General features: G+C 43.5%; 1 protein-coding gene across 1 annotated transcript in view; it reads left to right on the top strand.

The window, feature by feature from the left end:
- The window catches only part of npc1 (Niemann-Pick disease, type C1), a 30,625-nt gene extending 14,415 nt beyond the window's left edge, over positions 1-16,210 (top strand). The window contains exons 11-25 of the mRNA XM_021613656.2: positions 361-463; positions 608-797; positions 1,158-1,340; positions 1,490-1,604; positions 3,881-4,008; positions 6,832-6,966; positions 7,105-7,194; positions 7,307-7,497; positions 7,849-7,964; positions 8,368-8,497; positions 8,734-8,919; positions 13,358-13,589; positions 13,777-13,890; positions 14,454-14,616; positions 14,866-16,210. Coding sequence (XP_021469331.1) covers positions 361-463; positions 608-797; positions 1,158-1,340; positions 1,490-1,604; positions 3,881-4,008; positions 6,832-6,966; positions 7,105-7,194; positions 7,307-7,497; positions 7,849-7,964; positions 8,368-8,497; positions 8,734-8,919; positions 13,358-13,589; positions 13,777-13,890; positions 14,454-14,616; positions 14,866-14,948 — 2,159 coding nt within the window. The 3' untranslated portion in view covers positions 14,949-16,210. The remainder of the gene's footprint in view (positions 1-360; positions 464-607; positions 798-1,157; positions 1,341-1,489; positions 1,605-3,880; positions 4,009-6,831; positions 6,967-7,104; positions 7,195-7,306; positions 7,498-7,848; positions 7,965-8,367; positions 8,498-8,733; positions 8,920-13,357; positions 13,590-13,776; positions 13,891-14,453; positions 14,617-14,865) is intronic.
- The last annotated feature ends 1,199 nt before the right edge of the window (positions 16,211-17,409 follow it).

The raw sequence follows: 17,409 nt of genomic DNA, 5'->3' as shown, positions 1-17,409 counted from the left end.
GCAATATACCTTTCTATTTTGTGCTGCTTTTTCTGTGGGTATGTTTAATTGTATGTTTGAATTGGGAAAAGCATTTTTAGCACTGACAAGTTAACTTTATTACATAACTCCTTTTATATAGTCAGTTTAAGCACAAATGTTTTGTAGTTTTATTTTATAGTTTTTATTATGCAGAGAGACCACATTTTTTGTGGTAATTGGCCTGTGTAGAATTGGGTGTAATTAGCTGTCTCGGACTGTTTGAAGCTTTGAATCTCTTGGATATGCTATCCTTCAGTATCTTCTGTATTGATTTACTATAGTTTGTCTACTGTCAACACAAATACCATGACATATTTGCATCTTTCTTCCCCACTGTAGCAACCAACTACAACAACGCCACAGCTCTAGTGATCACGTTCCCTGTCAACAACTACCATAACGACACTGTCAAGCTGGGGAAAGCTCTGGCCTGGGAAAAAGAGTGAGCAATAAGCTCATACTTTTTAGCTATCAACCTTCAGATGCTAGTGTATAGACTAAATTAATTTCATAAGTCAAAAATGGTTTGGTTTTGTGCCATGAGTTGCCATTGCACTAACACAAACCTCCATGTCTCTGTTTCCAGATTCATCAGATTCCTGAAGAACTATACAAACCCCAACCTGACCATCTCCTTCAACTCTGAGAGGAGCATTGAGGACGAGATCAACCGTGAGAGCGAAAGTGACCTCAGCACTGTCGTGGTCAGCTATGCTATAATGTTCGTCTACATCTCCCTGGCGCTAGGACACATCCACAGCTTCAGGAGAGTATTGGTTAGTAGTAACTAACTTCATAATAATATAGTTTATTTAATTTAGTAAGATGTTCGTCTACATCTCCCTGGCTCTGGGGCATATCCACAGCTTCAGACGAATACAGGTGAGACGACTAACTCACTTTACAATAGTGTATTGTCCAGCTGTTCACCTTGTCACCATTTCCTTTAGTAACATGATATCTGTTTCATTTGCAAAGATCATATCGTTCGTGGTGTGAGTTTGTAAAATTAATTTCGAAAGCATTGAGAAGGAATGAACTATGCATCCAGTAACTCAAACGTCAGAAAAATTATGAGTGTCTGCTAAATGACACATTTTAAATGTGAGCAACTCATTTTCTTTGTCCCTTCCCAGGTGGACTCTAAGATCTCCCTGGGCATAGCGGGCATTGTGATCGTGCTGAGCTCAGTGGCCTGTTCTCTGGGCATCTTCAGCTACGCTGGCATCCCTCTCACACTCATCGTCATCGAGGTCATCCCCTTCCTGGTGTTGGCCGTGGGCGTCGACAACATCTTCATCATTGTACAGACATACCAGGTAGGCATTATGCTTGCCTGATGCTTGTCTGACAGCACTAACCATGATTTATTGGACATAGTTTTGAATACCAGTGTTGACTCTTTTTTTACACACACACACACACACACTGTATTTACCTCCTGTGTGTGTTGTGTTGTGCTGTGCAGAGGGATGAGCGGATGCCTCATGAAGAGCTGCACCAGCAGATAGGCCGTATCCTAGGAGACGTGGCTCCAAGCATGTTCCTCTCCTCCTTCTCTGAGACCGTGGCTTTCTTCCTGGGTATGAGAATGACCTGTAACTAGGGCTGTTACGGTGACCACTGGTGTGGCGGTAATGAGTCATGTCAAATTCCACTTAACTTTGATATTTTAGGCTTCTTCAAGTTCTGCTGCTGATGGTCATTAGTAGCCTACCAAACTTGCTAACTGCCTGGTACTCAGCACTCTATTGTCCCTCTAATCACTCTGACATCAATGCAATGGGGCAGCAGGGTAGCCTAGTGGTTAGAGCATTGGACTAGTAACCGAAAGGTTGCAAGTTCATATCCCCTGACAAGGTTCTGCCCCTGAACTGTTCCTAGGCCGTCATTTAAAATAATCTGTTCTTAACTGACTTGCCTGGTTAAATAAAGGTAAAAATAAAATGTAATCAAAAATCGAATCAAACACTTCAAAGAAGCCCTTGAGCTCATGTTGCGCAAAATGTTCAATTGAGTGGAGGCTTCTACTAAAAATAGGTGGATCCCATCAGCTTTATATAGGCTAGGCCTTGCTGGCATGAAAATTAACCATGGGAAAGCGTCCTCCATTTGCTATTTGGGTGCAGAGATTGTTCAAAATAGCCACCTTGATGACAACACTCTTGGCATTCTCTCAACCAGCTTCACCTGGGATGCTTTTCCAACAGTCTTGATTGAGTTCCCACATGCTGTGCACTTCACTCATCCCAAACCATCTCATTGGTTTGAAGTCGTGTCTTTGTTGAGACCGGGTCATAATTCATCACTCTCCTTCTTGGTCAAATAACACTTACACAGCCTGGAGGTAGCTCATTGTCCTGTTGAAAAACAAATGATTGTCCCACTAAGCGCAAACCAGGTGGGGTGGCGTATTTCTGCAGAATGCTGTGGTACCAATGCTGGTTTAGTGTGCCCTGAATTCTAAATAAATCAGACCGTGTCACCATTAAAGCACTATCACACCACTTCTATGCTTCACGGTGGGAACCACACATGCAGAGATCATCCGTTCACCTACTCTGCGTCTCACAAAGACACGGCGGTTGGAAGCAAAAATCTAAAATTTGGTAAACTTTTGTGCTATGAGGGATAGTAGATTGACATAGGCTAGTACTTTTTCTGTTTGTTAGGCATACTCATCTTGTTGGCTGACGAAAGGTAAATGTGGCAGTTCTTCCAATGTCTTCAATATGCGCCTCAGAATTGGATAAGAACGCAAGTGTCTGCATGTGTCTGTCTTCACTTGTAGCCTGTGAGAAAGACCCGATCACGTGACGGAATGCAATGTGAGTGAGATGTGCTTCGGAGCACGCAGGGAGAAGGGAATTAGTTATTACGTTCAGCCCAGGGACACAACGGCCACTGTCCGCAAAAGGCCTAGACTTTTTGTCTAGGTGATTCCGCCGAGAAATTTGAGGCATTTATCAAGTGCTTGTCAAATTGTGAATGAGAGACTGATTAAGTGTGTACAGCCTGCACTTAAAACGAAGCAGCGTTCATGCAACTTTTTTCAAATCATCATTAGTCGCATCATGCATCCTTAGACTGTATTAAAAATCAAAACATGTAACCCAACGTTTGTCACAACTGAAGTTCCATAAATAACTCTAAATTAAGCATATAGGAGGACCTGTTTCTTTGTTAATCGCTCAACACAGAATACCTACATGTCGTTTGGAGTAAATGTCCTTTCTATTTTATTTGTCTTTGTTCAATTGTGTTCTTACTATAAAATAATGCCACTGTATTTTGTGACTGCTACAGCCCTACCTGTAACCTTCAATCACTTAACGCCTCCAGTGTTGACACACACTACTTGGCATACTAAGGACGGCAGGTAGCCTAGCATTAGTGTGTTGGGCCAGTAACCGAAAGTTCGAATCCCCGAGCTGACAAGGTGCAAAATCTTTTGATGTGCCATTGAGCAAGGCACTTAAACCCTAATTGCTCCATGGTCGCCGTTGATAATGGCAGATCCTGGCTCTGACGCCACTCTCTGAGGGTTTCTCAGGGAGAGTTGGGATATAAAAAAATTTACAAAAAATATTTCCAATTTGCATGTGTATTAATTCACGTGTACATGTCTAAAATAGGACAAATATAAGCAACCATCCAATTACAATTATCATACATTATACAACAATCAAACATATTGTATAATGTAGCCAAGTAGTATGTCTCAACACACTAGATGTAGATAATTGAAGATGTCAGCTAGGTCCTTTCTATGGATTTCAGTATTGACTGCAAATGTTTTGTAACCACAATCTTTAGTCTGGAGCTCTGTCAATGAGTTAACTACTATTTTCTTCTCCAGGGGCCCTGTCCACTATGCCAGCGGTGCGGACCTTCTCCCTGTTTGCTGGGTTAGCTGTGTTCATTGACTTTCTGCTACAGATCAGCTGCTTCGTCAGCCTGCTGGGCCTGGATGCCAAGAGGCAGGAGGTGAGGCGCATGGACATTACAACCAGTAAATAGTGATAGTGCTGACGTGACTATGGAAAACTCCCAATGGCGTATGAAGTATTGAATTTGAAGCGTGCCATGTTGCTGAATAGGTCTAAATGGCACAAAAAAATCACAAAGGGGCATGGTGAAAGTGGCTGTAACTAGCAAAGGATCATAGTCATTTTCATCCTGCCTGAGAGAGTCAACCTAGTTTTAATGTATATGAACCTGATGCTAGCCTACTGTTAAACCTTTGCGTCCGAAGATTAATTTGAAAGTTGACCGTTACCTAAAACTTAGCCAGGTTAACATTGGAAAACAAAACGGACAGCAAATACTATGATAATCAGAATTACGGTTGATTTATTGGAAAAAAAGGAAAATGAAGACTCTTTCCATTGACGATTAGTACAGTTAAATACAGAACATGCCGGCATGGTGACTCTCATTGTAAAATCAAACTCAAATTTGCGCAAAGTTAATAAGTACCCTATCTAGTCTAGGTATCATGTGGCCATGGGCCTTCCACCAGGAAATGAAAAGTGAATGGGCTACCATCACAACAACCCATCCCAACTCGGTAAGGCTAGATTGGATTGCCCCATGAGAAAAGAGTGGACTACACATACATTATCTTGATTCTGTATTTTTATATGATTGTAGACTTTATCATTTGTGCAACTGCATCATTATGTCATCATAAAGAATGACCTCAGACATACGATGTACACTGAGTGGACAAAACATTAAGGACACCTTCCTAATATTGAGTTGCACCCCCCCCTTTTTGCCCTCAGAACAGCCCAAATCATTTAGGGGCATGAACTCTCCAAGGTCTCGAAAGCATTCGACGGGGATAAAGGCCCATGTTGACTCCAATACTTCCCATAGTTGTGTCAAGTTGGCTGGATATCTTTTGGGTGGTGGACCATTCTTGATACACACAGGAAACTGTTGAGCTTGAAAAAGTCAACAGCGTTGCAGTTCTTGACACACTCACTGGTGCGCCTGGCCCCTACTACCATACCCTGTTCAAAGGCACGTAAACCCTGTCATACGGTCATCCTCTGCTCTCCACTCTGTCATCCTCTGTCAGCCCCATAGACTTTGGTCAGCACCTCCATCTCCACATGACAGGCTTGTTGACTTTGCTCTCTAGATAATAATATATTTGATTTTAAGAGCTTTTCATGACATCCAAAGTCACTTTACATACACAAGAAAATCAGCAGGATAAAAAGCAATAAAATCACACATTATAACAGGTATATACAACTACACTAACCATGATGAGACTACCCATGATGACAGACTAAACGTGATAACGTTTGAACAGACAGAGGATAAAAGCACAGCACAAAACACACCCTTAGGTGCACATGCATGAGGGCGGGAGCCTCCTCGTAGCCTGCCGGCCCGTGATTGGTCTGTGTCAGCACGTGATCCTCTGAACTTTAAAATAGTTCACTAAGGGGATCAAACATGATCGTAATAAATACATTTTAGAGTCCAAAATATACATCTACAAGTTTTGTTTAGCCGTTCTGGCGATCTTAATTTACATAGGCTTTCTAGGGCAGACCAGGGCTTTTAGCCTTGCTAAAAGCTTGTGACTTCACGCTCTAGACCTGGACACGGAGGGCCTGGTGAGGAGGGTTTGGGGTCACTCAGAAGCAGAAGGTGTGCTAAGAGGTGAGTTTGGCTGGGGATAAAAAAACAGAAATGCTTCCACACTATTTGCTGTTCCTCTGAGAGGACTGGTGAGGACTGGTGATGACTCACAGGACTAGGGTAGGGTTGGCTTGCTAGAGTATCTGTCAGTTTCTCTGTCACTATTAACTCCCAAGTTCATTATTAGCATGTCATGCCCAGCTAAGCATGAACATCACAGTCTACTTCAAATGAGCAGTGCACTGATGTCACTTTAATTTGTCATTTAATTTGATTTCACCTTTATTTAACCAGGTAGGCCAGTTGAGAACAAGTTCTCATTTACAACTGCGACCTGGCCAAGATAAAGCAAAACAGTGTGACAAAAGCAACAACAAAGTTACACATGGGATAAATAAACATAGTCAATAACACAATAGAAAAATCTATATACAGTGTGTGCAAATGAAGTAAGGCAATAAATAGGCCAATAGTTGTGAAGTAATTACAATTTAGTAATTTAAAGTGATATACAGTGGTGAGAACAAGTATTTGATACACTGCTGATTTTGCAGGTTTTCCTACTTACAAAGCATGTAGAGGTCTGTAATTTTTATCATAGGTACACTTCAACTGTGAGAGACGGAATCTAAAACAAATATCCAGAAAATCACATTGTATGATTTTTAAGTAATTAATTTGCATTTTTGCAGACGCTTTCCAATCTTTATCTGAGACGATACGAGAGAGGTTGAACAGACTAGTAATAAGGGTTGCGACAATGGTGGAGGATCATTTTAGGAAGAGAGGGTCGATTGTCTAGCCCAGCTGATTTGTAGGATCCAGATTTTTCAGATCAAGACACTGGAGTCTAATATGGAAGTAAATTCTCAATACCTGTTTTACTAATTGGGTCCTTGGGGCCTTCTCCTGCATTCGTAACCACGTGGGAGGTTGGAATTTACCAGTTGTGAAGTTATAAATACCAGTTGGATGCATTCACATGCTTTCAAATGGTTGAGAAACTCATGGATGTCATTTGTAAGTTTCTGTGTGCAGTTTGAAGGAAGTTGAAGGTAATTTTTGGAGCCATTGTTGACTAGCGTTAACGCAATAACTTGTATCATTCTGTTGTGCTTCAAGAATGAACATGTTGTGTTATGTTGCCAGGAGAATCGTCTGGACATTATGTGCTGTGTGAAGCTGCCAGAGGGGAAGGAGGGGAAGACTGATGGCTTCCTCTTCCGCTTCTTCAAGAATATCTACGCCCCCTTCATCCTCAAGGAGTGGGTCAGACCCATAGTGGTGAGTAGATCTACGCCCTCTTCATCCACAACGAGTGCTGGTACTCAGATTTGAATGTAAATGTACAAAAGAGCCAGCATTTAAGCCAACAATTGATGTAAACACAGTGTGTCTTTAATGTCTCCTCTTCTTGGACAGGTGGCTGTGTTTGTGGGGCTGCTGTCCTTCAGTATTGCTGTCACCAATAAGGTAGAGATTGGACTGGACCAGAAGCTCTCCATGCCTGATGTAAGTATGTCTAACCCCACCAGCCCCACAACATTTGGTGTTGTGCTCTTAGTTTTGATACATTGGCTCATGCTGGACATCTCTCTATTGAATCTCCCATCCCATCCTATAGGACTCGTACGTGCTGGACTACTTTAAGAACCTGAGTACGTACCTCCACACGGGTCCTCCGGTCTACTTCGTGGTGGAGGATGGCCATGACTACCTGAGTCTGGAGGGCCAGAACTCTGTGTGTGGAGGGGTGGGCTGCAACAATAACTCTCTGATCCAACAGGTCTACACAGCATCTCTCATTAGCAACTAGTGAGTGACACACACACACACTCACACACCGCCTCCCTTACAGCAACTAGTGAGTGACACACACACTCACACACCGCCTCCCTTACAGCAACTAGTGAGTGAAGCAACAGCAACCCCCCCCCCCCCCCCCCCCCCTCCACTCTTTTTACCTTTGGACTCCATGTTGACATCAGTATTATACTGTGAAGTCAGTCTAGCTCAAACAGGGTGACTAGAACTCTGGGTTTAGCTGCTGTTGTTATAGCAGTGAACTCATTGACAAATACCTTCTTGTTTGAAGGAATTATGAGACTTTCTTGAATATCTTCCAATAGAAAAGGATCAAATACTCTCCATGTTATTGTCCCCCAGCACCACTATAGGATTCAACCCGTCGTCGTGGCTGGATGACTACTTTGACTGGGTCAAGCCTCAGTCCACCTGTTGTAGATATTACAACTCTTCTGGGGCCTTCTGCAATGCCTCAGGTAACACACACACACACACACACGCACACACACTGAAGATATTACAACTCTTCTGGGGCCTTCTGCAATGCCTCAGGTAACACACACACACACACACACACACGCACACACACTGAAGATATTACAACTCTTCTGGGGCCTTCTGCAATGCCTCAGGTAACACACACACACACACACACACATGCACACACACTGAAGATATTACAACTCTTCTGGGGCCTTCTGCAATGCCTCAGGTAACACACACACTGAAGATATTACAACTCTTCTGGGGCCTTCTGCAATGCCTCAGGTAACACACACACTGAAGATATTACAACTCTTCTGGGGCATTCTGCAATTTTCTTTAATTTGATGTTAGAAAAATATTGTATTGAAGTAGCTATTTGTCTACTCTCATCAGTGGTGGACACGTTGTGTGTGCATTGCCGCCCCATGACCCCCAGTGGGAAGCTGAGGCCTACGGAACAGGACTTCATGAACTTCCTCCCCATGTTCCTGTCAGACAACCCTAACGCCAAGTGTGGGAAAGGGTAATTATTGTGTCTCTCTGGCAATCCAGGTATGGCTCATAAAGGATTGTGTATTGGATGTGGGGTGTGAGTTGATGGTAAACCACTCGTCTGAATCTTTACTTTTCACCACAGCTCTGATAGAATTGTCTATGAACGCTTACATTTGCAAGTGAATCATTCAGTTTAAGGGAATTGAAATTCCTTTTAACTGAATTACTCTTTCTGTCTCTAACTTGGTCTTTGTGGTCCTGTAGTGGTCATGCGGCCTACAGTTCAGCGGTGGTTCTAAAGGGGAACGCCACGTCTGTGGGGGCCACCTACTTCATGACCTACCACACCATCCTCAAGGACTCACCTGACTTTATAGACGCCATGAAGATGGCCCGTGTGCTGGCTGACAACATCACAACCGCCATGGGACACAAAGTCTTCCCCTACAGGTAAACTAGGCTAACTCCTATGTTAGTTAAGGATTCCTGTTATCTCACTCAAATAGGAGTTATCTGCTCCAGTGTTGTTTCCATATCACCCTCACTTAAAAGGGTGAGGCTTTTCCTGCAAAGGGTCAGTATCACTGGCTTACCTGTTGCTATAAAAGTCACTGATAAAATCTTGCAGGTTGACAATAATTGTCGTTTATTGTCATGAGTCTTGTCCTGGAGGCAGAACTGGGTGATTTCTCCTTAGATAAACCAGCTGTGAAGTCAAAGTTGGCTATATTGTAACAATTCATAAAAACAAAAATGGGTATTTTGGTCTTAATTTAAGGTTAGGGTTAGCATAGCTCTCAAACTCTAGATGGCATTCTGCCTTCTCCCTACAGTTTCAGCCCTCCGCTTCACCCACGATTGGCTCATGTGAACTACAATCTCGTCCCTGTGTTATGTTTAGAAACGTCAGTAATCATCGCTTGCGATACTGCTTTCGAAACATATGGCCCTTTAATCAGCGAGAAAAAATTTAATAAAAAGAAAGTTACAGATCCGTACAGCTATGGAGCCTCCAAGCTACATTTCTTTCCCAGTTATGCTTCCACACAGTTGTTCGGAGCACACTAAATAGATAATTAGCGCAGGTGGTCGCCTCTGTCTTCCATTTGTCTTCCGTAAACAAATGCTGTAACATGGAGATATGGCCAGGTGGGAACCCTACAATGGTGTATTAATTAACCTTTTTTAAATTATTATTATTTCTCGCTGCTATGAATGTCCCTGTAGGTCCCTGTACCGCAAGCGGTCCGTGTTAATGTTTAGACCTAACATAACTCCACCGTACAGAAAACGCCTTCTTCCAGTTAGTTTTATGTGTAATGTAATAGAACTGAGAGTCAAGGGTCAGCAGTTTGGTTAAGTTTAAAATCAGATTGAACGACTTTGTGGCTGTGCTAGCTAGTGATCACTCTGCAGAGCTGTCACCAGAACAAGATTCATGATGAAAAACTCTAACCTGCTAAAATGTTCTCGCATGAGGAGAAACTATTGTCACTAGTGGGATAGATGCTCACTGTTTCTGAGTTCTTGATTTATCTTGCTAAATGAACCGGCTCTGAAAGCTGTTACATTTTGTGGTCTCTTAGGACTCAAAGTCCAGGGTCTTTGTTCCTTAAAATAACCATAAAAGGTGAAGTTAGTCAGACTTAGATAACTCATAACATGTTGTTATGGCTGCCATTGTAACACAGTTTTTCTCCTGTTTGACCTTGACATCTAAGTTTTATGGCCACTCCTGTTTATATTTACTACACTTCCTGTTTTAAGGGTTAGAGAGGGGTTGTATAGTGCATTTATTTTTAGCGCGCACTGCGCCCGGCCCGCCACAGGAGTCGCTGGTGCGCGATGAGACAAGGATATCCCTACCGGCCAAACCCTCCCTAACCTGGACGACGCTAGGCCAATTGTGCGTCGCCCCACGGACCTCCCAGTCGTGGCCGGCTGCGACAGAGCCTGGGCGAGAACCCAGAGTCTCTGGTTGCACAGCTAGCGCTGCTATGCAGTGCCCTAGACCACTGCGCCACCCGTATAGTGCATTTAAACACAGCATCGACCTAGAGTTTTCATCTGTATTCTTCGTAGCTGGTTACCTTCCACGACAGACTGAGGCTGGCACTAAGACATTATTGAATGAGCTGTTTTCCGCCATAAACAAAAAAGAAAATGCTGACCCAGAGGTGGGACACTCCTAGTAACCGGGGACTTTAATGCAGGGAAACTTAAATCTGTTTTACCAAATTTCTATCAGCATGTTAAATGTACAACCAGAGGGGAAAAAAACTCTAGACCACCTTTACTCCACACACAGAGAAGCTCTCCTTCGCCCTCCATTTGGCAAATCTGACCATAATTCCATCCTCCTGATACCTGCTTACAAGCAAAAAGGCAGGAAGCACCAGTGACTACATCAATAAAAAAGTGGTCAGATGAAGCAGATGCTGGCACAGACTGGAATATGTTCCGGGATTCCTCCGATGGCATTGTGGAGTACACCACTTCAGTCATTGGCTTCATCAATAAGTGCATGACATCGTCCCCACAGTGACCTGTACGTACATACCCCAACCAGAAGCCATGGATTATAGGCAGCATCCGCACTGAGCTAAAGGCTAGAGCTGCGGCTTTCAAGGAGCGGGACTCTAACCCGGAAGCTTATAAGAAATCCCGCTATGCCTTCCGACGAACCATCAAACAGGCAAAGCGTCAAGACAGGACTAAGATCGAATCCTAATACACCAGCTCTGATGTTCATCGGATGTGGCAGGGCTTGCAAACCATTACAGACTACAAAGTGAAGCACAGCCGAGAACTGCCCAGTGACACGAGCATACCAGACAAGCTAAACTACTTCTATGCTCGCTTCGAGGCAAATAACACTGAAACATGCATGAGAGCACCAGCTGTTCTGGAAGACTGTGTGATCACGCTCTTCGCAGCCGATGTGAGTAAGACCTTCAAACAGGTCAACATTCACAAGGCCGCAGGGCCAGACGGATTACCAGGACGTGTACTGTGAGCATGCGCTGACCAACTGGCAAGTATCTTTACTGACATTTTCAACCTCTCCCTGTCCGAGTCTGTAATACCAACATGTTTTAAGCAGACACCATAGTGCCTGTGCCCAAGAACACTAAGGTAACCTGCCTAAATAACTACTGACCCGTAGCACCCACGTCTGTAGCCATGAAGTGCTTTGAAAGGCTGGTCATGGCTCATGTCAACACCATTATCCCAGAATCCCTTGACCCACTCCAATTTGCATACCGCCCCAACAGATCCACAGATGGATGCAATCTCTATTGCATTCCACACTGTCCTTTCCCACCTGGACAAAAGGAACACCTATGTGAGAATGCCATTCATTGACTACAGCTCAGCGTTCAACACCATAGTGCCCTCTAAGCTCATTAATGAGCTAAGGACCCTGGGACTAAACACCTCCCTCTGCAACTGGATCCTGGACTTCCTGACGGGCCGCCCCCAGGTGGTAAGGGTCGGTAACAACACATCTGCCACGCAGCCACCCTCAACACAGGGGCCCCTCAGGGGTGTGTGCTCAGTCCCCTCCTGTACTCCCTGTTCACTCATGACTTCATGGCTAGGCATGACTCGAACACCATTAAGTTTGCCGATGACACAACAGTGATAGGCCTGCTCACTGACAAAGATGAGATGACCTATAGGGAGGAGGTCAGAGACCTGGCCGTGTGGTGCCAGGACAACAACCTCTCCCTCAACGTGATCAAGACAAAGGAGGTGATTGGGGACAGGAAAAGGAGGACCGAGCAAGCCCCCATTCTCATCGACGGGGCTACAGTGGAGCAGGTTGAGAGCTTCAAGTTCCTTGGTGTCCACATCATCAACAAACTAACATGGTCCAAGCACACTAAGACCGTCATGAAGAGGGCACGACAAAACCTATTTCCCCTCAGGAGACTGAAAAGATTTGACATGGGTCCTCCGATTTCTCAAAAGGTTCTACAGCTTCAACATCGAGAGCATCCTGACTGGTTGCATCACTGCCTGGTATGGCAACTGTTCGGCCTCCGACCGCAAGGCACTACAGAGGGTAGTGCGAACGGCCCAGTACATCACTGGGGCCAAGCTTCCTGCCATCCATAACCTCTATACCAGGTGGTGTCAGAGGAAGGCCCTAAAAATTGTCGGACTCCATCCACCCAGGGTCATAGACGGTTCTCTCTGCTACCGCATGGCAAGCGGTACCGAAGTGCCAAGTCTAGGTCCAGGAGGCTTCTAAACAGCGTCTACCCCCGAGCCATAAGACTCCAGAACAGCTAATGAAGTGGCTACCCAGACTATTTGCATTGCTCCCCCCCCTCTTTTACACCGCTGCTAGTCTCTGTTATCATCTATGCATAGTCACTTTAACTCTACCTACATGTACATATTACCTCAACTAACCGGTGCTCCCGCACATTGACTCTGTACCGGTTCCCCTCTGTATATAGTCTCGCTATTGTTATTTTACTACTGCTCTTTAATTACTTGTTACTTTTATTTGTTATTCTTATCCCAATTTTTTTTTTGAACTGCACTGTTGATTAGGGGCTCATAAGTAAGCATTTCACTGTAAGGTCTACCTACACCTGTTGTATTCGGCGCATGTGACTAATATAATTTGATTTGATTTGAAAGGCCAGTCTGAAAGGTGAAATCTATGTATTCTGGCCAGTCAAATGCCCTGTTTTTTTGTTTTTTGATGCTTCTTTGTCAAATCTTTTTTTAGTGTCGTGAGTGGCCACAACTAGGGCAATGAATGTTGTTCCTTTTTAAATACGCACTTCACAACATGTAGCTTTCTACATCCTGTAATACAGTCATGTTGAATTTGTTTAGTCTTCAATTGTAACCGTTGTTTTCCCTCCAGTGTGTTCTACGTGTTCTATGAGCAGTACCTGACCATAGCCTACGACACGGTCTTCCAGCTGGGCGTGTCGCTGGTGGCCATTTTTGTGGTTACCACGGTGCTGCTGGGCTTTGAACTGTGGTCAGGAGTGCTGGTCAGCATCACCATCGCCATGATCCTGGTCAACATGTTCGGGGTCATGTGGCTCTGGGACATCAGCCTCAATGCTGTGTCCCTCGTCAACCTTGTCATGGTGAGTGAAGAAACAGGCTGATAGCAGCTGGTTTTAACATCATGTCTTCCTGTAACTTGGCATATTTCAGTTGTTTTGGTAGTAATTTTTTATTGCCACATTTTGACACCAAGAGGATGCAGAGAACTATTTTGTTGTGGACACAGCCCAGTATTCCCAGTCTATTCATTGTTTGTGTGTGTTGCAGAGCTGTGGTATCTCTGTGGAGTTCTGCAGTCACATAGTGAGGGCCTTCTCCATCAGTGTGAAGAGTACCAGGGTGGAGAGGGCTGAGGAGGCTCTGGCCCACATGGGCAGCTCAGTAAGTACAGGGGTTTATTCATTAGTTGGATTCCATTGCAAAATGTTTTGTCTGTAAAACGGTTTGCAACTTAAACGATTGTTTTGATAGGACAAATTCCGGTAGGTCCCTCCATGTTGTGTTCTGTTTGCTTCCGTGTGGTATCTGGAGTAAACGGTAAAGTGTTTAGGTTGCAAGACAGTTTGCACCAGACAAAATGTTTTGCAACGGAATAGGACTAATGAATAGACCTCAGCTCTACTTTTGTAGTTCACCACAGACTGGAACGCTGTATTCTGTCCATAGAAATGTCACACTGTCTGAATATTTTTTTTAAGAAAAGCATTTAGTTCATCCTTTGCCCAATAATTCTGAAATAGCAGTATATCTGACATGCAAAAATAGTATTGCAAACTGAACTGTGGAGTAAAATTGAATTCTTGGCATGAATGGAATATCTAGAAAAGTAGAAATGACTTCCTTGTTTTACTCAGGTTTTTAGACACTGGTTATTTTACTCATTATTGACTGGAGGGAATGCTGACCAGCAGAATATAACTAAACCATGGCTCCTCTTCTCCCAGGTGTTCAGTGGCATCACTTTGACTAAGTTTGGAGGCATCCTGATCCTGGCTCTGTCCAAGTCCCAGATCTTCCAGATCTTCTACTTCCGCATGTACCTGGCCATGGTGCTGCTGGGGGCCACGCACGGACTCATCTTCCTCCCTGTGCTGCTCAGCTATGCAGGTACGCATGGTGTGGTTTGTGTGGCCTTTCACCTCGCATATAATTCCCCTTCCTAACAGCACACTATAGCACTTCTCTAAGCTCACTAGCACCCTCTATCAACAAAAGGAAGTGTGCCTTGAAATTAAGGTTTGCTTAACACCGGAGTATGTTGTGCCTCAACACAGTAAGGGGGGGGGGGGGGTTCCTCCCAAAAGTCCTTAACGATTATGCCTTTGAAAAAATGACACCATCTGTCTCTCGCCTCAGGTCCTTCGGTGAACAAGGCCAAGGTGTTTGCAGCCAACAAACGCTACGCCGGCACAGAAAGGGAACGCCTCCTCAACTTCTAGAGACAGGACAATGGTATGAACCAACTAACCAGTCTGTCTGGTCTGGGAGAGACTGTGTGGGGTGACTCAGTGTGACAGGAGCAGCTGTTTCTATGATTATTGACACACTCATCAACCATTCACTACGCAGCATATCGCAGGGATGCAACTCAGGAATAACAGTGTGGGGTGTCTGTCAGAGGCCTTCTCAAATGCTTCTTTTCACCAATTTAATTCTCAAGGGCAATTCTGGGTGTTATGCAATAGTGCACACAGTGGCAAATGTTTTGCAACTGAAGTCCAGGGCCTGTATTCACAAAGCATCTCAGAGTAGCAGTACTGATTTAGGATCAGTTTAGCCTTTTAGATCACAATGAATAGGATTACGTTGACAGGTGGGAGCTGGTCCTAGATCAAAATCATCAAATGTTATTAGTCACATGCTCCGAATACAACAGGTGTAGTAGACCTTACCATGAAACACTTACTTACAAGCCCTTCACCAACAATGCAGTGTTAAGAAAATATTTACTAAATAAATTAAAGTAAAAACACACTAAAATAACAATACTGAGGGGGTACCGCTACCGAGTCAATGTACAGGTTAGTCGAGGTAATTTGTACATGTAGGAGGGTTAAAGTGACTGCATAGATAATAAACAGCGAGTAGCAGCAGTGTCAAAATATTCACTATTCCTACTCTGAAGACGCTTTGTGGACCAGGTAGTCCCTCCCTGTTTTTGTCCCTTTTTTCTGTTTGGTGCCAAATGAACACAACTCATTTCAGTAACCTAGAATACCCCCCTAAATCAACAGCAATACGATGATGTATACTGTTTTCTCTCTCAACGCAGTGTGACATTAGGAGAAACTTCAACTCCCACAACCTTCTAGTTTGGATAATAAAACCGATGCTACCCTTTAGTTTCTTTTGGGGATCAATAGTTGTGAAACCAGCCAGTGTTTTTTTGTATTGGGATTAGCTAAGTACTATGTGTAAAGAGAGTGATATATGCAAAGGTTGACTTCTCTGAGGATAGCTATTTGATATGATGAATCATTGATGTATACTGTACCGATTTACACTGTAATGTAACTAATAATGAAAAAATATTTAAAGAAAAAATGTACCTTGGATGTGTTGGTAATCCACACTAACTATAATTCTGTAATTATATTTCTATGGTTCCACAGTTACTGAACACTTTACCAGTTGGATTGAGGTCATTTTATTCATGTTATAATAACAATATTGTGTGACACTGTATTCCTATAGCCAGGGGTCCGTATTCACAAAGCGACTCAGAGTAAGAGTGCTGATCTCGGATCAGGGTCCCCTTGTCTATTTAATTATGATCGAAAAAGCAGAACTGATTCTAGATCAGTGAATACGGGCCCAGAGGTCAGTCTAAGTACTGAGGTTTTCTAGGCCAAGGAGTACAGTAGTTATTCTTTGTTTTTTGACATTGTAGTGAGCTTGGGTTGACTCCCTGTTTTGAAGTGATGTTTTTGCTTACAGTTAAGGTTAGTGTCCAGTTGTCTGTAGTACTTCAGAATGTAAGGCTGAGCCTAGATATTAATGTAATGGTTATTATAGGGCAACTAGTGTCTCTAAATGTTTGTGACAGACATGCTTTTTGACAATGTTGTGCATTGGTGCTGGAAAGGAGATGCACAATGTTGTAATATCCAGTCTTGAATGAAAATCTTAATTTTTAACTATTTTATTGTGTGGGCTGCATTGCAACTCGGTCTTGACAGATGAAATGTAATGTGCAGTAGAACCTCCTAGTGGTGTTGTGGAAAAGATGCACCACTATAGATTTCTCTGATTTTGGGGGGGGGGGGGGGGAATAAATCACTTACTAATATCTCATGTGTGCCTTATTTGAGTAACCTCACACAATAGAATAGATGTTCCCAAGAAACAGCCTGGTTGATGGTTGTTATGTACAAAGTGACCACATTGTGGAGCCAGATATCATAGTAGCTGTCTGCTGTGTCTGTGTCTCTCCCGACTAATGGTGTTGACCTATTTTTCATCAGTCTGTAAGGCTACAGTGGTTGTTATGCAGTATTTCCTCACTTCAGGTGGATGTGGTCTAACATGGTAGTTTCAATGCTTTACATTTACTGCCAATTTGAGGGCTCACGTTTATATTTTTTCTGTCTTGTGGTTGTGAGACATGAGTATTTTAAAGATGATTCATATTTGTCCGGTATTTTGAAACCCAACAACCATTTCTAATAATATGAACTTCGAACTTCACCCAGAGTGTGTCTACTTCCATGTCCCACATTGAACATAATATCCTAACTGGAATCGGCTGCCAAACCGAGGACTGATGGTTTGCAACAGTGTCAACTCCCTTTCTGTCCTGACTTGGCAAGTGCCTTAACAGCCTTGTCATACAGACTGCCACTTCATCATTTATTCATCCATTTTCTCTCTCATCGTTTGGGCTGTTCATTGAATCTGGTG

This window comes from Oncorhynchus mykiss, chromosome 8, assembly GCF_013265735.2.
Source record: "Oncorhynchus mykiss isolate Arlee chromosome 8, USDA_OmykA_1.1, whole genome shotgun sequence".
Lineage (NCBI taxonomy): Eukaryota > Metazoa > Chordata > Actinopteri > Salmoniformes > Salmonidae > Oncorhynchus > Oncorhynchus mykiss.
Note: the sequence above shows the minus strand (reverse complement) of the source record. Positions and strands in the feature narration are given on the sequence as shown.